This window comes from Dermochelys coriacea, chromosome 7, assembly GCF_009764565.3.
Source record: "Dermochelys coriacea isolate rDerCor1 chromosome 7, rDerCor1.pri.v4, whole genome shotgun sequence".
NCBI classification, from domain to species: domain Eukaryota; kingdom Metazoa; phylum Chordata; order Testudines; family Dermochelyidae; genus Dermochelys; species Dermochelys coriacea.
Genome location: NC_050074.1, coordinates 34,152,566 through 34,176,326, shown reverse-complemented (window position 1 = coordinate 34,176,326; position 23,761 = coordinate 34,152,566). Strand labels below are relative to the sequence as shown.

General features: G+C 56.6%; 3 protein-coding genes across 4 annotated transcripts; 1 reads left to right on the top strand and 2 right to left on the bottom strand.

The window, feature by feature from the left end:
• Window positions 1-874: 874 nt before the first annotated feature.
• LOC119859368 (microtubule-associated proteins 1A/1B light chain 3C-like) lies at window positions 875-3,122 on the bottom strand. Its single transcript, XM_038411416.2, has 4 exons — window positions 3,035-3,122; window positions 2,591-2,646; window positions 2,260-2,366; window positions 875-1,820 (listed from the first exon to the last, which is right to left on the bottom strand). Exons 1-4 carry the CDS (start codon window positions 3,093-3,095, stop codon window positions 1,658-1,660), a joined length of 387 nt encoding a protein of 128 aa, XP_038267344.1. The 5' UTR covers window positions 3,096-3,122; the 3' UTR covers window positions 875-1,657.
• Window positions 3,123-4,183: 1,061 nt separating this feature from the next.
• On the top strand, window positions 4,184-16,712 carry LOC119859359 (dapper homolog 2-like). Of its 2 annotated transcripts, none has more exons than XM_038411389.2 (4): window positions 4,184-4,945; window positions 11,503-11,797; window positions 12,063-12,314; window positions 13,799-16,712. In XM_038411389.2, exons 1-4 carry the CDS (start codon window positions 4,757-4,759, stop codon window positions 15,118-15,120), a joined length of 2,058 nt encoding a protein of 685 aa, XP_038267317.1. In that variant the 5' UTR covers window positions 4,184-4,756; the 3' UTR covers window positions 15,121-16,712. The 2 variants fall into 2 exon arrangements, with proteins under 2 accessions (XP_038267317.1, XP_038267316.1); XM_038411388.2 differs by having other exon boundaries at window positions 11,500-11,797.
• A 2,866-nt stretch (window positions 16,713-19,578) lies between these two features.
• TTC9C (tetratricopeptide repeat domain 9C) lies at window positions 19,579-22,332 on the bottom strand. Its single transcript, XM_043519567.1, has 5 exons — window positions 22,053-22,332; window positions 21,250-21,505; window positions 20,668-20,850; window positions 19,989-20,121; window positions 19,579-19,947 (listed from the first exon to the last, which is right to left on the bottom strand). Exons 1-4 carry the CDS (start codon window positions 22,062-22,064, stop codon window positions 20,027-20,029), a joined length of 546 nt encoding a protein of 181 aa, XP_043375502.1. The 5' UTR covers window positions 22,065-22,332; the 3' UTR covers window positions 19,579-19,947; window positions 19,989-20,026.
• Window positions 22,333-23,761: the final 1,429 nt, after the last annotated feature.

Below are 23,761 nucleotides of genomic sequence, written 5' to 3'. Positions count from 1 at the left end.
CTTTGTGCTAGGGGCAGAACTCCCACCCAGATGAGAATTAATTTGTAGGAAAGTGAGAATCGGGAAGAAAGTTTTCTACTCCCCTCTCAACTCTGTGAAGAGGAAAAATTCTCACACACAAAGTTCCAAGTCCCTCTTCACATCTGTCTGGTGCAGGAATCCCCTGGAATCAAAAGACTGGGACTCCAGAGTAGGGTACAGGACTGCAAGTCTTATGCCTGCAGAGCAGGAACTGCCTATTTAGTGGATGCTCTAGCCTCCTCAGGCATGTTCCCAGAACATGAGAACAGATGCTTCCCCTCCCTCCAATAAATCAGTCTTCCCAGCAACAATGGAAGGAGATGCCCTAGTATGTTCACACGTGTTGTAGGGAGCAGGAAAGATTCTAGCCGCTATCTCAGCCCCTCCTGCTCTACACCATTAGAAGCCTTGGGTGCTTAAGTAACATGGGCCTTTCTAACCCCGCTTTCCTTTGCCCACTTCTGAATCAGGGACAGCCACCGGCAGAAGAAAGCAGCCTATGATCTGTCTGAAATGAAGACAGGCTTCCAGCAGGGCCTCCAGGAGCTTTTACTAACCCAGCAGCACTGGTGAAGAAAGCACACAGCACCAGCTAAACAACCCTCAGACTGGGGCCTGCTAAGCAGTTATGGGTCCAGGACAGGGTCACCACAGCACAGAACCCACCCAGGATAGTTGTACAAAGTTAACAGGCCCAAGGGACTATGTGCTCTAAATATAGCTGTAACTGGTACGCTCCCCTGAGGCCTCTCTCTACTGACTGGTAGCATCATGAGCTGCTTGCACCTGGCAGGGGGCTCTCAGTGCAGCCATTAGTCTCAGCAACTGCGGTCCCATTTCACACAGACAAGCATTTACAGAAACATTTAACAGGGTTGACTGGTGGCTACAGGGTGTGCTTCTAAAGGGAAGACACATGCAGTCTAAAGGCCAGATGGTGCTTATTCCATGTGCAGGGTTACCTTCCCTCCTGCACAACTAAATCTCCCTTACAAGAGAGCCAGTCTACCCCACAGCTAGGGCTGCCCTTGAGGAGGAGGTTCTCCCCCGGCTCTGGGAGGACAAGGGTCTCCAGTGGTCAGCATTGGGGCTAGGAAAATTGCTGGAAGATTACTTCTTATTCCAAAAGTTAACTACCACCATGTGAGCTCTATCCCAAGGTCAGAGGGAACAGGATGGCCTTTTCCAGACCCAGGTGGTGCAGCAGGAGCTTGGAGCCAGCACCAAGCAGTGTCCTCCAACTCCACCCTTAAGCAGTGGGATCTTGTTGGTCTTACAGTAGGATGAATCACACTGGCACCAGTGCAAGAGGCTGGCAGGTGTGACTATCCCCACAACACAGAAAGGACCATCCCATGGGCACCGCAAGGTAAAGGCATCTGCTCTGGGCTAAAGGCACGCTCACTCTGAAGTCAGATCTTTCCCTTTGGAGCAAGTCTATTCAGACGCCCACTTGGGGAAGGGAGGAAATGGGCAGGTTCCTTGGTGTCTCAGCACACCAGGGTAGATACCCCACTGACTGTCATTCCTACTCTGACTGGAGGGGGTGGGATCACACCATTTACTAAGCAGCAACATTAGAATGGGCAACGATGGCTCCTTTCAGAGGAGTAGGAGTCCAAGGCAACCAGCAGCCCTAGCCAAACATCTCCTGGGAGGCGTAGGTCATGTAGAGGAACCCATCCTCATCTTGGTTCAGTGTGTACACTTCAGCCATGGTGAGCGACATGCTGACCAGGCTCCGGCTACCATCCACCAGCAAGTAGAATGACTGGGTGGAGCTGAGGGACATCCTGTTCCTGGGGAAGCAAGAAGGCAAGAGAACTGAGTCCCATCTGAGGGTAAGAAGGGAAAGCACTGACTGGTCTCCCCTGAGAGCACCCACTGCCTGCCTAGCCCAGGGGGAACTGCACTACCTGGGCATTGCCTGCACTTGCTCACAGCCACCCACAACAGCAGCCAATGGAGAGCAGGGGCACCCTGGAACAAGGGGCTGTTCAGAGAGCTGCAGTCTCTACATTAGCCTTTCGTAGCACATCTCCCAAAGCTGTATGGCACCCCTGAAACACAGCCAGGGGCATCCTAAGAGGGCTAATGACTGCCCAGGTCACAGCAACCCCCTTTGTTGTCTCAAGCAAGAGAGGGCAGCAGGATCCAGCAGTGCCTAGGGCACAGACACCAGGGTTACAATACCAAGACAGACCCCCGCCTCCAATCATACACCTCCTCTCCTCTTACCGGATAATGGTCACAAACTGCCCCATGGTCAGCTCCTGGGGGACCAGGAACTTGGTCCTATCCAAAGCTGGCAGCACCTTCTCCTTGGGGTACCGCTCCAGGATCACCTGGAAAACAGACAGGTGGGAAAGGGAAGAAGGCAGAACCCCACCCAGAGACCACGCTGCTGAGATGGGCATAGCCCCCTCTCCTTCCCTGCCCCTGCGGAGGTGGGGAGAAGAGGTGAGGGCCCATTCCCCACGGAGTGGCTGGTGTCCTTGGCCCCGGGGTACACGCTGAGCGCCCCGCACGTCCCATCTCCTCCCGCCAAGCGGCCGCCCGGCCTACTCACCGGGAGTTTGCTGGGGAATTTAGAGCGGACCGCGGAGACTTCACGTTTCCTGGTAGCTGGAATGAGAAGCGGATCCGGGGAGGAGGGTCACAGCCAGAGGGGCCGAGCCAGGGCTTCCCCAGCAGAGCCCCCCGCAGCCCGAGGGAAATGGGGGGAGACCCCGCGCGGGCCGCGCGCACAGAGGTCTGGATACTCAGTGGAACCATCCGGGCCTCCCCACCGAGGGGCAGCCAGCCCGGAGCAGTGCTCTCCACACCCCAGCTGCAGGGGGAACTCCAGCCCCCTTGTTCAGCTCCTGGCCGGGGGGCTCTCCGCTTAGAGCCCACAGAGGGGAAGAGGGCAGGGCACCCCGAAGTCCGCCCAGGGGCTTCCCTGCAGGGGACGCCCTGCCCTCGAGTTCACCGGGCTCTCTCTGCAGGGACCCGCCCAGGGCTCCCCTCTCACCGAAGCATTTCCGCTGCTTGAAGGGAGCGCGGGGCTCCCGGTTGCTGGTAACGGGCAGCATCCTATAGGGCACTGAGCGGGCCTCGCTTGCCCCCGGAGCCCTTTAAATAGCGCCGCTTGCGCCGCCCCAGCTGCAGCAGGATCCCCCTGCAACTCTGCCCCGCCCGCAGGGGAATCCTTGGGGCCAGGGCCCTGCTGCTGCTGCTGCTGCTGCTGCTGCTGGGGAGCGCACGGACCCTGACGGGACTGGGGGCGCCGGGTTCCTGGTGGGGAGCAAGACACTGGGGCGGGGGAAGGGTTTTTCTTCTCTATGGGCTGATTTTACTTCTGCTCGGACTAAGAGAAGGGAGGGTATGTTAATTGTACCTCCCCTATAATGGGGATGGAAGCGGTTATCTGTTAATTGCCCCTGTCCTCTATGATGGGGGGACAGAGGGGCCGACGGGCCTTGTTAATTGCCCCTGCCCCCCATGGATTGGGGATAGAGAGGAGTCTGTTAATTGCCCCTGCTCTCTATGGTAGAGGAATGGAAGAGGGGTCTGTTAAATGCCCCCTATGCTGGGGGGTAGAGGGGCCCCTGGAGGGGGGATAGAGAGGGGGTCTATTAGTTGCCCCTGCCCCCTGTGGTGCCCCGACACCCAGTGCACGTCCAGCGGGCAAAGGGGAATTAGGCCTCATGGTTATTGAATCCCTTCCCCTGGCTCCCTTAAGAGCTGCCAAGCAGGAGCCCCCATGACATGGCTGATGGCTGGGCCCCGGGGTGGAATAGGGGAAGCGAGAATGGACGAACAAGCCCAGACACCGACCCCTCCAAGGTGGGGGCCGGGCCCGCGGGATATGGGAGGTGTCGCTGGTCGGGGCATGGGGCAGTGACCTGCCCCCAGGGGAGCTGCGGCTACATTTGGGGGAGAATCCGCTCCTCGCTGGGGGAAGGATTTGGGGACATTGGCCCCTCTTGGGATTTGGGTGGCATTTCACCCCTCCCATGGGGTAATGGGGGCCTGTCCCCCCAGGCTGTATTCTGGGGGGTGCAGTGGGATTATTTTACCCCTCGGGGAGTGTCTGGGGGTATTTGCCCCATAGTGCATTTTGGGGTGGGTCCAATGGGTTTTTACCCCCCTGGTGCACGGGGGAGGAGGGGCGAGGGGATATTTACCGTCTACTGCCCCTGATCCTAACTTCGCTTTACGAAATGTTTTGCCCGGGTCGGACCCAATCAGGAGCCCGGGGCCTTTGGCTCCGCCCCCACGTGACTCTTTCAAAACCAGCCCCTTTGTTTGAGCTGTTGTGTGTGCTGAAAGTCCCTGGCAAGAGGCAACTGGAGCTGGTGGCGGCTTCTGTGGGCTGCCTCTGTGCGTCCAGCTTCCCCCATGGTGCGTGCAACTTATCCTCCTCTTAGCCTGCTCCCGCTGCATGCGATTTACCAGCACCCCTGCTGCCGGTGGATGTAATTTACTCTCCCACCCATCCTGGCCCCGTGCATGCAATTTACTCCCCTCTCGGCATCCTGGTCCTTGCTTGGGGTGCACGCTTCCCTCTGCAGCTGCTGTACCCGGTGAGTCCTGGCTGCATGCATTTCCTTCCTCGTCCAGTCGATCCTGCCTCTGGTGCATACACTGCCCCCAGTTCTCTCGTTCTCCTGCCCCTGGCGTATGTACCTCCCCAGGAGCTGCGTCCCCATCCCCACTCCGCTGAGCGGTGCCGCTTGCCCCGGCGATCCTCATGGCCCGCAGAGCTGTGCCGCCCTCTCTCTGGTCCGGGAGCGACCGAGTGCGGTTCGGGGAGCGGCTACAGGCCAGCCTGGCCGGGATCCTGGAGCTCGAGCTGCTGAAAGAGACGCAGAAGGGGACCGTGGAGAGCGCCCTGGGCGTCCGGGAGCCGGCGGGGGCTGTCCCAGGGGGGCAGCGACAGGTGAGAGCGGGGGGGATGCATAAGCCAGGGGAGGGATGGTTGCCTTTAGTGTGATGGGTGGGGTGGTGCTGGTGGCCTGTGATATACAGGAGATTACATGATCTGGCCTTAAACTTTGTGATTCAGCGGGAGGGGCTGGTTATGGGGGGGGAGTACAGGGGGTCAAGGGAGGGAGCATGGGGGCTGGGGTAGGGAAACTTGAGCTAGGTGTATGGGATGGGGGCAGAAGGAGGGTGTGGGGTACTGGGCTATGGAAAGCTGGGGGGATGGGTATGGCTCTGGGTTGGGGGAGGAACATGGGAGCTGGAATAGGAGTGCAGGTGGGGAAGCTATGGTTGGTGTAACTATGGTGTGATTGGAGGTGTGATGGTGCAGGACTGGAGGTATGATATGAGGGTTGGGGCATGAGTGGGAGGGGGCACAAGGGTATGCTGGAAGGGAAGGGGCAATGGCTGCTGTGACCATGGGGGAGGTTGGTTGCAGGGTTAGGGTCCAGGGGAGTCCTGGGGGGCCAGGATACAAGTCGGGGAGCTGGAGGGCTCCAGGGCTTTGAGCAGGGTGGCTTCACTCTGCCCTGGGGTAGTGTGTGCTCCAGTTAGAGAAAAACATTTCTTTTGCAGCAAAGAAGCCAGGAAAGCTCCCCAAATGCAATGTCTTTCAGTCTGTGGAATAGCCCTGGGTGCTGCCAGCCTGGACCCAAGGTGCACCTCTCCAGCCCTATGCCCTGCCTCTGGGAGTGGCTCAGATGGCTTAAGAGAGGCACAAGAAACTCCAGTGTGGAGGACTATGTCTTGCCCATGAGGAACCCCCTGCTTCCTTAGGGGCTGGGTTGTGCCCTGAGGCTGGAGAGTCTGCATCCCTTATAACCTCTTCTCCTGGCTGACATACCTGGGCATGTTCCCGTTATTCACAGATGTGTCCAGCCCTTTTGTGAATCCTGCTAGGCTCTTGTCCCCAGTTATGTCTTGTGGCAGTGAGTTCCACAGGCTAATTCACTGCTTGGTGTTCAATGTATTGCCTCTTTAATTTCACTCAATGTCCTGCATCAACTGTGGGTATGAATGGAGTCCCCAGTCTACCATCTCTATGCCAGTTACTATTTTGTGTAACTCTCTGATGTCTCTTATCTAAACTAAACAGCCCCAGTCTCTTCCAAAAAGAAAAGGATGTAGTACTTGTGGCACCTTAGAGACTAACAAATTTGTTAGTCTCTAAGGTGCCACAAGTACTACATCCTTTTCTTTTTGCGAATACAGACTAACACGGCTGCTACTCTGAAACCAGTCTCTTCCAACTTTCCTTAGACTGAAGTCTCTACCTGTCTTCAAATGCTGGTTTGTGTTTGCACCCCTCCCAATTCCACTTCCTCCTTTTTGTGCATAAAGTTTGTGTAGCAGCTCTCTGGCATGTGGAGGAGTTGGTAAGTTCATAGCCTGATGCTGGACAGCCTTCTTTTGTGAGTTGTTTCTTATGAATTCTCCTTAGCCACTGCTTGAATGCAGCCACGTCTGGTGTGGGCTGGGGCAGCTTATCCAACAGCACATTACAATGCTGCTCAGCAGCTTAGGAGATGAAGGGAAAGAGAATCCATTATCCCTCTTAGACTGTCTCATCATATAGGATGTATGCAGTGTTGTAGTCATATTGGTCCTAGGATATTAGAGAGACAAGGTGAGGGAGATAAGATCTTTTATTGGACCAACTTCTCTTGGTGAGAGAGACTAGCTTTTGAGCTTACACAGAGCTCTTCTTCAGGTCTGGGAAACATACTCAGAGTGTCACTGCTAAGTACAAGTTTCAGAGTAGCAGCCATGTTAGTCTGTATCCATAAAAAGAAAAGTAGTACTTGTGGCACCTTAGAGACTAACAAATTTATTTGAGCATAAGCTTTCGTGAGCTACAGCTCACTTCATCGAATGCATCCAATGAAGTGAGCTGTAGCTCACGAAAGCTTATGCTCAAATAAATTTGTTAATCTCTAAGGTGCCACAAGTACTCCTTTTCTTTTTGCTAAGTACAAGGTGGAACAGATTGTTTAGTATAAGTAGTTACATATTTCAAGGCACCATTCAAGTTGAAATGGCCTGTTAATGACTTATGCTAAACAATCTATTCAGTCTTGTATTTAGCCTGAGGCCATGTCTACACTACAGAATTATAGAGCTACCACAAGTAATTACTTTTCTTGTGTGTGTCTACACTTTGCGCCTTGTGTCTGTGGTGAATGTTCTTCCCAGGAGCGCTTGTATCGATTATACTGTCAGCGTCCGGCAGCTGAGCAGCACAATGTCTACACTGACACTTTTCAGAGTAGCAGCCATGTTAGTCTGTATTCGCAAAAAAAAAAGGAGTACTTGTGGCACCTTAGAGACTAACAAATTTATTAGAGCATAAGCTTTCGTGAGCTACAGCTCAGCCTGGAAGAGACAATGGAAGAGCCAATGACCAGAACATTGACACTTAAGGAATGGAAGCCAAACTAGGCTGGACATGTGAACACCACATCACTGGAGGCAGGAGACCAAAGGGACAAGGCATGAGGTGGCTGTGGCCATGTCTACACTACAAACTTTGGTCAACACAAATTACCTCAGTGTACAGCTGCCACAGTTTGTATGTCTCTCGGGCACATGCATAATTAGCTGCTTGCATCAGTGCTGCGCATGCTCACTAGGTGTGCTTGTGTCAATGTAAAGTGTGGTGCACTACAAATAGGCATTCTAGTCTCCCATGTGCGCCCATCCAGCGGAATGCCTTGTAGGATATTTTTGCAATGTTTTGTGAGATAGAAATGACTCACCCCGGGATCTCTGGGAGCTAGAGGTCAAGTTCCCGGCATGCTTTCTCCATCCCATAACGCCATCCATGTCTCATCATTTTCATGTCATTTTTAAAAATCCTGCATGGCACTTTTCCATGTCCACTCTCTGACAGAAGCATGGAGCCTGCAGAGTTCTACACTATTCTCATGAATGCTGTAAACACAGGATGCAAGGTCCTCTTCTATTTGCACACCTGCAGGAAGTACAGCAACAACAGGGGACATGACTGGTTTCAGAGTAGCAGCCGTGTTAGTCTGTATTCGCAAAAAGAAAAGGAGTACTTGTGGCACCTTAGAGACTAACAAATTTATTAGAGCATAAGCTTTCGTGAGCTACAGCTCACTTCATCGGATGCATGAAGTGAGCTGTAGCTCACGAAAGCTTATGCTCTAATAAATTTGTTAGTCTCTAAGGTGCCACAAGTACTCCTTTTCTTTTTACACTGACACTGCGTCAACTGACTACATCAACCGTAACTCTACGCCACTCGTAGAGGTGGAGTTATTAATTTGGTGTAGTGGGGCAGTTACCTTGGTGGGAGTGAAATTTAAGTATAGATGCTTCCATAGTTAGGTTGACATAAGCTGCCTTGCCTCAACTAACTCTGTAATGCAGACCAGATCTGGGTACATTTCCCAGACCCGAGGGATAGCTCAGTGTAGCTTGAAAGCTTGTCTCTCTCCCCAGTAGAAGTTGGTCCAATAGAAGACATTACCTCACCCATCTTGTCTCATATCAGATAGGAGGCAGCATTCTGTGCCTCCCTCATCTGCCCTGTGCCACAAGACGTAACTAATGGGTAGTGTGTGCTCTGTCATACTGGGGCTGCACTGTTTGTGTTTCTCAGCCTGCTTTGTTTGGAATGGATGTACCCTCCTTTGTCCAGTCAAAGCCCCAGGACAGGAGAGTTGGAGCTTATGGGGCTTCAGGGGAATTCTTGGCATCTCTTCTGACTCTGCTTGTCCTGAGGCTGGGAGCTGAGCTACAGGGAGTGGGATTCAGACCTAGGCTGCTGACCTGGCCTTGGCAGGTTGGTCTCTGTGGATTTGGCTTGCAGGGAGGTTCGTCAGGCCCTGTGTGTATTACAGGAAACAAACCACCTGTTGTTTACAGTGTTCACTTGCTTCCTGCCTGGCTGTCCTCCCAGCCCAGCTCTGCGCTGGCGTGGGCAGTGCCAGCTTCTCCATCCCCTTCCTGGTATCGTTCAAGAGCAAATAACAGAAGTGGAGTCTTCTCCTAACAAGAAATGGGGGAAATGTCGACTAGCCAGCTCCAGTGTAAACTAACCCTGGGACAGGCAGCAGGCTGCTCACTCCATCCCTGCCCTGCACACCTGACATGCAGGGGGAGGGGAAATAGGGGGAGCTGCCCCAGGGCAGCCTGGCTGGCGCATGCCTGCTCATGCACAGTAATGCACACAGCTGTGCTTGTGCTGGGGGAAAGAGGGTGTCTGAACAGCTGGAAGCCTGCGACCTGCCCCCTCCCAGGGACAACAGTGAGGCCAGACCTGGCTTTCAGGACCAGCCTGGCTTAAGGCCAGCAGAGGCTTTGAATAACCAAATGGGTTGGGTGGAGGCATTGAGTCTGGGGCAGGTGGCAGAAATATCAGTGTGGTCTGGCTGTTCTCCAAGGTGAATGGTGCATGTGTGGACCCCCCCATGCACACCCTGGGCACCCCAGCAAGCCCGTGCCTGCGCACCCATCCCCCCCGAACCTTGAAATCTTGTACATGCACCCGCCGCTCTGCCTGTGTGGTGCGTGTGTCTCTGCTTCAGTAGGTAAGATGGAGGCAGGGGGGCTCACACAAAGGCAACAGCTGCCTGGCCTAGGAAGGATAGAGCTGAGCTCAAAGGCAGAAAGGGGCCTCTGGGCTCATGTTTCACTCCTGCTGCCAGCTTGGCTCTGGGGCCCTCCCCCCTCTTCCTTACCCTAGCCTGGCTGTTAGTGGGGCTTGGGGGAAGTCCCGTTCCCCCTCCCATCCCCACCACCAACTCTGGGCCTTTCAGGAGAGGCCAGGCATGTGGGACAGTAGGGATGATGCTACAGAGCATGCTTCCTAATGGAACAAGTCACCGTGGCTGGTGCTGGGGGCCGTGGGGCAAGGCCTGGGTGTGTCTGGGGCCATGGGCTGGGGTGAGTTGGAGGGAGCAGCACCTGTTTTCCACTGTGATTTCCCCTGACCACCACCATATTGCCTCACTGTTTTTTTACCCTCTTGAACCCCAGAGTCCAATAAAACCTAAGCCAGCCTCTCCTCTTGGGGGGAAGCCACGGGGCCCCCCAGCTCCACGTCAGCCAGGATACAGATCTGCAAACATCTCTGGGGTAAGAATGACAGAGCCAGCTCCCTCCCCGGCCCATGGAGGAAGGGGGATGGAGGAGAGGTTGAGGTAAAGTGCAGGAAGCTGGGGAAGGTTGTGATCTTATCAGTACTTCTAATCACCAGCCTGGGGTCAAGGTGCATCATCCCTTGGCCTCCTGAACTCCTCACCTGGCTGTGGCTGCTGCTGCTTCCCAGTTCCTGGGGTGGGCAGGGAGGCCCCTGCCTGCCAAGTCCTGTACAGCGGGGAAAGAGCAATGATATGTGGGGGAGGGGTTAGGCTAAGACACTCTGTGCTGGGGGGGGTGCAGTGGACAAGCTGTACACCACCCTCACACCTGGGGGGAGATTGGGAGCAGCTTGCCCTCCCTTAGCCTCCTATCCATTGGAGGTGCCTCCAAGCTGTTTCCCAGCTAGAGCTGTGTGAAGCTGCTGCAGGGGGGGACAGGACATCTGGATAGGTGGAGGAAGCCTTGCCTAGTGGGTTGAGTGCACAGCTGTGTGCAGGACTCCTGGGTTCCCTTCTCAGCACTACTACTTGGTCTGTGCCACCTAGGGCAGGTTCTGTCTTTGCCTGTCGCTGTAAGGGGGGTTGATGCTGCCTGACACTCCTGGGAGCTGTGGGGGCTAATGGGTAGGGTGCTTTGAGCCTGGGAAGTGCCAACAGTATCTTTGCAGAGCTCACTCAGCAGTGGGCATATCCCTTCTCCCTTGGGCAGCTGCTCTTTGGGGCAGGGCAGGGTTTCTGGCTCATTGGGGCACTGGAGCCTAGACATGCCACACAAGCTGAAGCTTAGAATTGGTTTAAAACCCAATTGGGTTAAACTGGCCCCACACGTGTGTGCAGAGACAGGAAACTAGTTCTGTCCCTTCAGCCTCCAGCAGTGACACCGCACTGAGCCAGGTTTGAATCAATGGGAGGCCACGCCTGCAGCAGCAATCGGTACTGCATCGCCTTAGTTCAACCTGTGCAACTCCATGTGGACCAGAGCTTACTGGAGGGCAGTGCCAGCACAAAGGGGGAAAGGGGCCTGCTCTCCAGCGGGGAGGGAGGGTCCTTAGCAGTGATGGGGGGCCCGGATCTCAGAAGGTATCCGGGGTTCTCTGTGGTGCCCAGAACAGTGATTGGAGGGAGCCCCCTCAATGAGGGTTGATTCTCTGTGTGATCTTGCTCAGGTAGCGTGTTCAATTCAGTGCCCAGCAGGCTGGGAGGAGGGAGTCTGGGGCAGAGTTGGGGGCCTGTGCAGTGTCCAGTGCCATGGAGGAGACCCAGTCGTAGTTGGGGTGTGCTCTGCCCAGCTCCTTGCAGAGACCAGGGCTGGGTCTGGCCCTGGATGCCAGGGCCCCGGGTGGCTGGTGAGTTTGGTGGCTGCTGGCATCTCTGACTAACCCCGTTCATGCTTCTGCTGCAGCAGGGATGGGGCAGCCTGGGGGCTAAGGAACCACTGCCCCCAGCTAAGCTGGACCGGAGCAAGTCTGAGGACCTGCTGGGCATCCCTGAGAAGCCGTGCGTCTCCTACTGCTCCTCTGAGAGCATCGACGTGGGACACCAGGCCAGGAACAGGGACAGCAGAACGCCGGCGACGAGCCTGGCATTGAGAACCGCTGGATCCAGCGAACAGCTGCTGCTCCTCAAGAGACCCAGGGCACAGGCAGAGCCTAACTTTACTGCACCAGAGACCTCAGAGGCCGACTCCAGGCCCAGCTCGGGTATGTCCAGCCGGGATTTGGGCCCTGGCAACCAGGAGCAATAAGGCACCAGGGCCTGCTCGTCCTGGGCGGAGTGTGAGGCAGGCAGAGGCTCCGAGCTGGGCCATGTATCCTGTCGGGATCATCCTCCACAACCCAGAGTCCCTGGGACTTGTTAGTGGGGGACTCAAGGGGAGGAGAGACCCATCCCATTAGGGGTTGAGGGAGCTGGGGGGAGAGATAAGGACGACCGGTCCCCTGCAGTGAACCTTTCCTCTTGCCCCAGGGTTCTACGAGACCAGCGAGATGGGCTCCCTGTCCGACTCCTCCACATCCATGCACAGCGAGTGCCCGGGGGGCTCGCACTGCAGTGTTGGTTCCCTCTCCTACCTCCCAGGCCTACGGGACAGTGGCTGTTCACGGCCGCACTCCACTGACGAGGCCACTGTCCGGCTTCTTGACCTCCGGCTGCAGCGGGTAATGGCACCCAATGCTCCCAGAAGCCCCCATGCTGCTCCCAGGAGACCAGTCTCAACAGGTAAGCAGGAAACAGCCAGCTCAGGATGTGGAGCCCTGCTGTCAGCCAGTAGGATCCGGGGAGCAACAGGGTTGGGGCATGACTCTAAACCTGGCAGATGGGAGCTGACTCATTCCAACTTGCCCATTTCCACAGGGGCTCTGGACACTCTGCCAGGTGCCATTGATGCCCCCAGACCTATGGCAGGGTCAGTGCAGGACTGTCCCATACTGCCTGTTCTCTGATTTCTGCATCTCAGGCAGAGGTGGGGCCAGCCTGCTCCCCACTGCCTCACAGATAACTCAGAGCAATGCTCCTGGAGTGTCTCAGATCTCAAGACCAGGAAAGTCCATTTTGATGGGCCAGGCTGGACAACCTGGCCCAGGGACTCCTGTATGTAGCTTGCCACTCATGGCTGAGCTAGAGAATGCCTTCAAGGCCTAGTATGCACTAGAATCCCACGCCCTAACCAGTGTAGTTCGCCCCAGTGCGGCTGCAATTATACCAGCATAAAGGTGCCGTACCCCAGGAGAGTTTATTCCACTTCCTATACAGGAACAGCTAGACCAGGTCCATGTAACCACATCCCCACTGGGGAAGGGAGGCTCTATGCTTTCACTATACCAGGGTGGCTACAGTGAACAAGGCCTTAGAATCCTGGGCTTGATTTACAGACCCCCAACTCCATGCCCCACTCTCCCTTGTGATGGGGAATCAACCATCTCTCTGAGTCTGTTAAATGGCTAATCACTCTCCCTTTTAGCAATGTGCTTTCCATCTGGTCTGAGGCCAGGTCTGTGCTGGGAGCACGTTGCTGGTGTAGCTATCCCTGTGTACTACACCAGCAAAACACTGAGCATGGCTGCAGTTTAGACTGGCAAAACAGCTCTTTTGCCAGCATAGTTTTTTCCAGCCCCACAAAGCACACGCAGCTCTACTGGCAAAAGGCCTTTTTTGGGTGTCAAAACTGCAGCTATACTTGGGCTTTTGCTGGCACAGTTATGTTAAGTGGGGGATCATTTTTATTTATTTTTTTTCCCCACCCTTCTCCCTGACAGAGCTGTGCTGGCAAAAGCCCTAGTGTAGACGCAGTTATACCAGCTAAAAAGGCCTCTTTCTGGGGGAGCTGATTTTGCTGGGGAAACTGGTTTAAGCTGCACTGCCACTAAGAGGGATTGCTGGGGTAGCTATGTCTGTATATCTGTACCAGCTGACCCCTACTAGTGGGGACAAGGCCCTGGACTCAGAGGCAGGATTTCAGCCCTTGATTTGTTCTTCTAGCTCTCCTCTGAACCCACGTTGTTGCCCGGGATCCCTGCCAGTGCCCATGGGCACCCAGCCCCTAGGTTACCACTTAGCTAAGTTGTCCAGCTCAGATACTGGGTCCAGTTTGGTACAGCCAAGCCCCATGTCATGCAGGGAATACTGGCCCAAGCACCTGGTGTACCCTGCCGGGCCAGAGCCTGTCTCTGATCCAGGATGCTTGCTCTCTACTCTCTCCACAGGGGACCTGGAGTTCTTGCTGAGCCTGGGTGAGCTTTCTCCAGCCTTCCCTCAGAGCTTGCAGCTCCTGCGGTACAAGTGCGACCTGGTGTCCCGCAGCACCAGCGAGATCTACCACTACCCCAGCCCATTGCATGCCGTGGCCTTGCAAAGTCCACTCTTTACCAGCGGCCTGTCCCGGGGCCCATCCCAGGAGGACCTCAGCGAGCGGGCAGCCATCCCCACTGTGCAGAAGGGCTCTCCCCAGAGTGGGCCAGCCCCCTCAGAGGAGCAGCGCCGAGCCCAGCTGGACCGTTACATCGCCAAGCTGGTGTTGAGGTACAGGTGTCGGTCGGCAGCTAGTCGCACGGAGCCTAGCTACTTGGCAGGGCACCAGAAGAGCCAGTCCATGTCATCCGTCTGTGGCTCCCCACTGGCAGCTGGGCCGCTCCCCGGCTGGAAAATCCGCAGGCGCATTTCTACCTGCTCCCACCTCCGCTCTCCAGAGGGGCCTGACAGCTCCCAAGCACTGGCCGCCCCAGGGGGCCGGGGCTCCACCGCCTCCTCTGTGGGATCCAGCGAACGCTCAATGGGATCGCTCCTGGAGCAGCTCTCACTGTGCCGGGAGCAGCCAGAGGGAGCCGGCTGGGCTGAGGCCTCGTCCTGTCATCCCCATGTGGTCAGGGTCAAGGCCTCCTCCAGGAAGACCCTTGGCACTGAGCGGGAGCGGCTGTACAAGGGCAAGCATGCCTCGCGGGAGTTGGTGAAGGCAGGCGAGGGTGCGGAGCGCAGCTGGCTCAGCCCGCGGGAGCTGCTTCGCAGGATCAGCCTCCGGCGCAGGCCAGCTCTCCGGGCAGAAGGGGGGAGCCGCTGCAGCTCAGAGGTGAACGTCCGCACGCCGAGGCCTGTGTATCAGTGCAGCTCCCAGCACTGCCTGGAGCCCCCAGGCAGACACAAGTGGGCGTCCGTCCTGGAGATCTCCAGCCAGGCTCTGGGGAGGCCGAAAGCTGAGCCCTTCCCCCCACCAAGCCGCCAGCTGGCCTTCTCCACAGACTCCTGCTTCCCTGATGGCAGCCAGCTGGAGCTGCAGCCACAGCGGGCTGAGGGCAGCAGTGCCTCCAGCCTCAGTGAGGTGGATGCCGTCAGCCTGAATGGGGATTGGCAACTGCGGCAGCTGGGGCCACCCGGGGCCTGCCCGCTTCATGCCTCCGCCGCACTGGATTCCAGCAACCTGGCCATGGCCAGCTACAAACTACACAGGACCCGCTCCTTCAAGGAGCTGAAGAGGATGGTGAGCCGTTCCCTCAGGCCTCTGGCTCCCAAGGCCAGCGGAGCCTCCAAGTGACTTCCTCTAGCTGCAGGCTGCTCCCGAAAGCCATGTGGCAAAACGACCAGCTAGCCCCATCCTTTCAGGGGGGATGGGACCCCATTTACTGGGACTGCAAGCTCTGCCTGCCTCCTCCCTATGGAGTCTTCACCGTCCCCTATTCATGTCTCTTCTCTGTGGTAGACAACTGACTGGAATTGGCAGGGCCTTGTGCTTCACCCACCCCAATCGCCGACAAGTTGAGGAGGGGATTTAGAATCAGCCCCCTGTCCCAACGCTGGCAGAACTGCATTGACAAGGCTGGCACAGGGGCACCATCTCCCTACAGCATGAATAGGCCAGAGCAGCCCTCTCCCTGAGAGGCAGGGAGCTTGAAATGGCCACCCAACTTCTAAGAGTGGGAGGGGGCAGGAGCCACACTATCTAGGGACTGTGTCTGGGCACCTAGTGTGAGCTTGAAATCAAATGTTCAACAGGTACCATGGGCCCTCTGCATCTCCCATAACCTAGGTATGTCTGGGTGTTGCTGTCTGCCCAGCTGCGGTGGGTAGACGCTCTGTGTGGGCAGAGCTGCCTGGCTCTGGCTGCACCAAGGAGCCTCATTGCTGGTGTCAATTCTAAGTGAAAAAAATAAAAATTGAACGTTAAGGATTTGGAGGGTGTTTTAGACCTGGGGGGTCTGCTGGCTTGGGAAGGGCAGGGCCTCCTTGCCCCCTGCAGCGCCCCACTCCAGTGTTTAAATGCTGACCAGGAAGGCAGCGGGCACTCTCTCTCTCTATGCATAGGCTGTTTTATGAGCATGGGTGCTCACATGCAACCCTTCCCTGGCGGTTAGAGCCAAGCCCTGCATTTCATTAGCTGCTGTGCCCTTAGTCTTGGCTGGGAATGCAACCCAGTCGGCTGCTGGCAAAATCCCTGTGCATTCCCTACCTTAATGCCCCCAGCTTACCAGGGGGAGAGGATCCTTGCTGTTCTTGGGAGGACTTATTCTAAATGCTACCCTTAGGATAAGCCCAGGCAGCATCTGTGTAATTGCAGCTGGGGGCTATGAACTAGACCCCCTGCTCCGTTTCATGCTGCTGGTCAGGTGCTGCTTATATTAACCCCATGCTAGCTGCCTCCATGCTAATAACTCCCCCTCAGAGCCCGGCCCTTGTCCCTGGAGCTGGGAGAAAACCCCAGCTGGAAGGTGCTTCTCTAGGTGAAATTCATTAGCCTCAGCCTGTGCATCACAGGGGGCTTACCAGGGGCTGGCCTGCACAGGAGAGACCTTCCACTGCTTTCTCACAGGCTTCTTGCACCCTGTGGCTTGGCCTTCCTGGACCTTGCTTCCATCACTCCTGCTGGTGCCCTGTCAGCTTGTGCATTAATTCTCTGGGCCTAGGAGCGGGGAGGAGAAAGACCCACCAACGGTAGTGCTGCTCTCCCTGAACCTCTCACCTGCACATCCCCTGCTTGGGGAGGGGTTGGCTGTTGCTCTTGGAGAAAAGAGAATAAGCAAGGGGGATAGTAAAGGGTTGGCCCCATTACTGCATGAGGTAGAGTCACAGATTGTTTATGGCCACAGTGGTCAACTGGATCATCAGGCACCAGCTAGAGCAGTTCACTCAGTTCCCCCTGCATTGAATCCAATACCTCTTGACTAAAGCATCTTCCAGACAGGCTGCCTGAGAGTTTGGAAACCTCAGGAGATGGGGGAATCCACCCCCTCCTTGGGAGTTGTTCCAATGGTAAATCACCCTCCTTGGGAAAAATGTGGCCCTTAATCAAGTCGCCTGTCTCTTTACTAAACAGGACAAGCTCCATCAGTTTCTCTGGGTTATTAGGCACTTCTCCCACCCTCAGATAGGGTCTGTGGCTCTTCCCTGCATGCTGGCCAGGCCCCTGCTTAAAATGTGCATCTCAAAACTGGATGCAGCATTCTGGGATCAGTCTCCCCCAGGCCACAACCAGGCAGCTTGTTGGGCATATAGAGGGGAGGAGCATGGCCTTTCTGGGAGATTGTGTAATGACCTGCTGGGCTCTGCTATAGCTGCAATACCTTCTCCCCCATTTCGTAGGGCTGCAGGATGCTGGAAAAAGGCATCCACTTCTCCAGTCAGTTGTTTAATTCTCCTGCATTAGGCTTGTCCTGTTCTGCACACCACACAGAGAACGAAGAGAACTTGGCCCTGGCAGAAGCCATGGCACCTGCTTCAGAGTGGCACAGACAGCGAGGGCAGGAGAGTTGCTTATCTGCTCAGGGAGGGAGCTAGGAACATCCCAGGCTTGGATTTGGCCAGGGCAGACTGAGCACAATGAATGCAGGGACTGGGCTGTGCAATGGCTGAGCTACAATGCAGAGGCCTTGGCTACACACAAACCAGTTGAATTAAAGTGCAGCAAGACCCTGGATGGAGTGCTCTTGGCAGCTCCTAATCTGCTTCAGCTGCACTGAAACTGGAGTGTCCACATGGGGCTCTGCAACTGTTCAAGTGAACCAGTTTTACTTTGCTGGTGTCACACTCTGTGCAGACAGGCCCCCTGGTAGCCCTCCTCAGGTGTGGCCTACAAGCCTGGCAGATCAATGGGCCCCAGCTGGCCTGGGACTTTATACCCCTGTGGTGTAGTTTATAATCGGACTCCTGCCCCAGCTGCAACGACCCCCCCTCCAGAGGGCCTCGATCTGGGTGGTGGCTTAAACCCGCCACCCCCTTCTCCTTCCTCCCCCATATCCCAGGCTGCCACCCCTGCTCTGGTCCCCGGGGCGCCCCTGACCCTAGCCATCTGCCTGGCTGTGGATGGCACCCCAGTCTTGGCCACTGAGTCCCTTGGGGCAACAGCTGATGCTGTGCAGCCGGCCCCTGAGCCTGTGGGCACGCCCTCCACCTCCCAGGCAGAGCAGTTGCCCTCCCCTCTGGAGGGAGACCCCGCTGAAGATTCCACCATGCCTGACGCCGTGGCTGCAAGTGATGCACCCTCTGCGACACCTGTGCCTGGTGTCGGTGAGGACCCATCCCCTCGGCCCCAAACCCTGGTCAAGAGGCACCGCAACCCAGTAGCTTGGCAGCCGGGGACCTTGGACCCATTCTGCCCCCGTTCCCACCCCAGCTCATAACCCCACTCCTGTCCCCGGCCTTGTTTCAAAACAAAACAAAAACAAAAAGATCGCTAGGTCTACAGGAAGATTTTTGTCAGGCAATCCCACAGCCTTGTCTAGCCCCTGGGAACCTGGGGTCCTGGCCTCACGTTACCTGGCCATGACCCTCCTCACAGCCTCACACCCCAGTGCTCTTATCTCCCTGGGGCAAATGCCAAGGCAATGGGTGGTGGGGCTGGTCCCTGCTCCTGGCTGGGTTGGATCAGCTTGTCACCTGAGAAACCTGAACTTCCTACCTGCAGTGGATCCCTGGCTCTTCCCTCCTGCCCCTCCACCCTCTGGGGCTGACTCCAGCAGGCCAGGCAGAGGAGCTTTGTTCACCCTGCTACACCAGTGCAGGAGGCTGAGCTTGTTGGGGGTCACCCTCTGGGATGGAGGAGCCCCATGCACTGACCTCACCTTAGTACTGTTTAGCCTAGGCCCTGGGGTTGAGAAGCTGGGGCAGCACCAGCAGTTTGCTGGTGACTTGGTGTTTGCACATTGCAGGGGGAGGAGGGACAAGAGCAAGGGGGGAGCTAAGAAGACTCAACAGCCCCATTTCCCAGCTGTTGGCAGCCTGTGAAGAGCGGTTTGCTTAAGCAGCAGGGAGGAGCCAGGGCGTGTGGATGGCAGGAATGAGGGATGTTTGCTAGGATGGGAGGGCTGGGGGAGGAGGAGTCAGACTTGCTGCAGGACCTGACAAAACCGAGCTCTTGGGAAAGGAGACATGAGCCCTGCCCCCGAGTGGATCTCCCACCTGGCTGCTTGGAATGAGCCAGACACAGTGTGGGCTCCAGGCCCAGCTCTGATATGAGCTGCCAAAATGTCAGAAGTGAAATGCAGCTGCCCCCACCCCTCATTTCTATCTGAACAGCTGTTGTTGGGGCCTCAAGGGTGCGCAGCGTGGGGAGGGGTATGATGCACCTCTGCAGTGTGGAGCATAGTGCAGGCACCAGTGCAGTATGTGCCCTGTCCATGGGGTAAGCCACCTCCCTGCACAGTCCCACTCTAATCCAGGCCCCTCTGCAGCGTGCAGGTGAGGCCCAACGTAAAGCATGCAGTCACTGCAGCAGCCCCAGTGCTGCAGGCAGCTGGCTGCAGATAGGGTGAGGAGAGTGGAAATTACTTGTTTGTGAGGGCCAGGTGGGGTGCGGTCATGTGGCTCAGGATGCCAGGCTCAGCTCAGGTGCCTTAGGATGGAAATGACCCAGCTCCAATCATTATGGAAATGAGGAGACCAATAGCAGCAGAGCAGGGGGTTAACTTCCCTGAAACAGCCCCCTGCTCCCCAAGTGCTCCCTGTGAAGAAGAGCCCAGGAAGGGAAGGGACGGACAGACACACACACACACACACAGAGTGCAGGGAGACAGGTCACTTTATGAAGAGGGCCAGCGGGGTGACAAAGCTAATGATCCAGTCCACACTCCCTGTCTCTGGCACCACAACCATGGGGTGGTTCGGAGCCTGTGCAGTTGTGACTCTGGGAATGCCCAGGCCTTTGGGAACAACAGAGGACACTGCTTCGCAGACAAGAGGAAAGGGAGCAGTCCAAGCAGGTCCTAGCCACCAGCCTGGGGTTTCCTCTCTAGCAACCCAGGTCCCAAGTGACCTCATGGGTCCTATGCCATCAATGGAAAGCCAGATGTGTCCCCATTTACCCTGGTGTTATGTCATTGGGTCCCTGTGGCCTGGCAGTCTGTCCAGGAAAGGGGGGTGCATCCATGTGTTCCTGGAGTTCTGTCCAGGAAAGGGAGGTGTATCCACGTGGCCCTGGTGGTATCTGGTGGGGGGGAGCCATGATTTCACTAGCTGAACATCCCCATGTAGAGCTGCTTCTCCTTCTGGTGGTAGGTGGTGAGCTGGGACTCTGTCAGCTGCAGGTACCGCTTGACATTGGCATCTCCATGGAGCAGAGGAGAGAAACAGGACAGGACACGGTGTGAGCTGAATGCCCAAACTCATCCCCTCCCCTGGACTGAAGTGTTAACTCAGCCTCCTCCTGTGCCCTGATCTAGCTCCCAGCACTCCCTACCCCAGCATCCTCCGCTGGCACAATGCCATGCACCTGCGGCTAATGCCCGTGCAGCTGAAGAGCTGCTCCCTGCCCCGTCCTCTCCGCCCACCCAGAGATATCACCACTACCCTCCTCTCGCCCCCAGATGTTTACCTGCTGCCAACGCTATTGCAGACGGATAGCTGTCCCTTGCCCCCAAGAAATATTTCTGCTGCCTGCCCCCAAGAGGTATCTGCCACCAGTGCTGTTGTAACTGGGCAGCCGTCCTGCTTCCCCCACCCCCACTGCCCTTCGGCTTGGGGTCACCCTCTAGAGATGGCGTGCAGCAGGACAGCTCCCCTGCTGCGTGGAGACAAGGCCCTGATTCTTCCTAATCAAGGCTGACTCTCCTAGTCCCCCCCACTCCATGAGCAGTCCTGCCCCAGCTCTCACCTCGGGGCTGGCTGCATGAGGCTGCCATGAGATAGTGCCGGGCCTGGTCGTAGTCCCGCAGGTGGTAGGCGGCCACACCGGCACGGTACAAGGCCTTGGGATTCTCAGGCTGCCTCTCCAGCACTTTGAGGCTGTACTCCTTCACCCGCTCGTAGTTCACTGGCTCCATGTGGAGCAAGCAGGCTGGGGGGAGGGTGGGAGGAACAGAACCAGTGAGACGGTGCAAGGGGGCAGGGAGGGTCACTGCTGTAACAGCACAGTGACATCACTACCATGAGACTGGCACGCACAGATGGAAGTGGTGGTGGCAGGTCCAGGGCTCAAGGGGCTCATGAGGTGGAGGGAGATGGCGGTGGCTGTGGTACCCCAGGGGCCGAATAGCCCATGGAGGGCAGGGGGGGATGGTGGCAGCGCCAACCAGAGGATGAAGGAGTCCACAAGCAGGGCATAGTGGGGGAGGGTGCATGGCAGGGTGTCATGAAGAAGTAGGGTGCACTGCGATGTTACTGGGGAGCTAGGACATCCTTGGAGGACACAGTGGTGATGTCACACGTAGGCAGTTGCCCCCATCTCCTCCCTCACCAGCCAGGTTGTTGTAGCAGTCAGTCTGGGTGCCGTGCAGTGCCCTCTCCTGCTCAGGTGTCACTAGCGGCTGCTCGCGCCCGAAGGCCTGCAGGGGAGAGGGTACACTGGGGTCCAACCCTCGCAACTGCAGCAGTGCCCGGTGGTAGCGGCTCACGGCATCCCTGAAGCGCCCCTCTTTGTAGCACCGGTTCCCGTCTTCTTTGAAGCTCTGGGCCTGCTGGAGCCGCTGGTCCATGGCCTCCACTGAAGAGCCCTGCACAGAGAGATGCAGGTGTAAACAGACTCTTCCCAGGAGACATCGGGTCCTCCCAAACTGACTCGCTTGCCCATACACCACGTCCTCTCCGTGTACCAGGCCCTGGCGAGGGGGAGCAGCCAGCACCCTCCATGGCACGGAGGAGATGTGCATGAGCCAGGGTCTCCTGGGAAAGCAGGGCCAAGTGTCCAGCGCCGTGGGGTGTTTAATGATCACAGGTAATAAGCAAGGATCAGCACTATAGGGAGGGGCTCTCTCCTCTCCTCCCCAGCGCAGGACTCAGCTCTATAGGCAGAGAGCAGGGTTTGCTGCCAGATAGGGGGATGCAGGGCGCAGCGCTGTCGGGGCTATGGGGCTCAGAGCTATAGGGAGGGTGCATGGTGTGGGGCTCAGAGCTACAGAAGGGGGCTGTTGGAGAAGGGGCTCGGTGCTAGAGGGGGGCGCATGGAGCAGCACTGTTTGGGAGGCGGGGGGCACGGGGCTATGGAAGGGCTGCGGGGCTCCGCGTCCTCTCTCGGGGCAGGGGCCGCGCTGCGGCTGGTACCTGAGCAGCCATCCGGGCAGCCGCTCCGGGGCCCCGCGCGCAGAGGCCGATCCGATGCCGCCTCGCTCAGCAGCCGCGGCCGGGCTCCATGCTGCTTCCTGCCCGGCCCAGGAAGCGCGACCAGCCGCGCTGGGCCGGGAGATCAGGCACCATGTGACTGGCTCGGGCCGGGGAGCCAGGCCCTTGGCAGCGGCGGCAGCAGCAGCAGCCTCCCCTGCCCCAGGAGCCGGGCGGGGCCGGCTGCCGCCATGGCCGGGGGCTGCCTTGGGCGTGCTGGGGCCAGCCCCCCGCAGTCTCTCTCGCTCCTGCGCAGTGGGGCTGTCCGGCCTCCGCCGCTCGGGGGCGCTCACATCCCGCAGCGGGGAGTCGGGTCGATGGCAGCCTTTGCCTGGAGGGGAGCGACCCCCTGGTGCAAGGGCTGCAGGACTCCTGCGCCACCAGCAGGCACCGGAGGGAACCCTCATCCCAGCGGGGAGCCTGCATAAGGGCTGTCACTCTCGGTGCACCCCCTACTGCAGCCCTCCAAGGAGGGTTCTCTGGGATCTCTGGCCGGCTGGTAGGGGGAGGCGCTCGGACTGGGGCCCCTTGACTAGGAACTGGCGGGGGGGAAAGGGGGGGCTGCTGGCAGAGCATTCTCCACTAGGGCACCTCACCACCACCTCACCCCTCCACCAGCACCAAGTGACCTTCTGGGGATGCAACAAAGATCATTTCCACCCCAAGGGTTTGGGGAAGGCTGTGGGTTAGAGAAGTTTTGGGTTAAATGATCCATGCTCCATCCCCATACATATGTGTCTTTCTATCCAGCCATCTGTCTGTTTTATACAGTGGCCCATCAACCTGGTATCTGAGCACCTTCCAGGTAAAATCAGTAGCAAAGTCCCTAGTGGGCTTCATGGAATCTTTGACATTCTCCGTTTTGGGGGTAAAACTTCCGTTAGTTAATGATGTGTGGAGGCAGGAACAGCTGTCTTCTCTTCTATGGTATACTGACTCCACCTAAGAAGATTGTCCATACAGAGGTATTTGTAAACCTAAATAAATAGAAAATAATACTGTATTGTAATGACTGGCAGGAACATCTCTGGAATAGCATGCTCTGTTCTGATCATCCCCATTCCTAAAGAGAGCAGAAATAGAAAATGTCCAAAGAATGGAAATGAAACACTAATTATTAGGAATGTGGAGAAATTTCCGTAGGGACGTTTACAGAGGAGATGAATAAGACCAGGTCTACACTACAGATCTATATCAGTATAATTATGTCGCTCAGGGGTATGTGAAAACTCCATACCATCCTAACCCCTGGTGTAGACAGCGCTACATCAACAGGAGAGCTTCCCCCAGCGACATAGCTACTGCCTCTCGGAGAGGTGGATTAACTACACCCACTTCTCCCATCAGCGTAGTAGTGTCTTCACTAAAGCGCTACACTAGTGGCGTAGCTGCTGTAGCGCTGTGGGTGAAGACAAGCCCTGAGTGAACTGTTTGAGGTATAGACAATAATTAATGACACAGACAAGATTCCTTTACCTTTGTATGTGATCCAAAGACAGGGAGTTGCCTCATGAAATTAAAAGGCAACACATTTATAAATGATACAAAGGGAGATTTCTTTTTTAATGCAATGTATAGTTAACCTAAGGAACTCCATGCTACATTATATTAGTGATGTGGCCTAGTGGATAGAGCACTGGCCTGGGACTTGA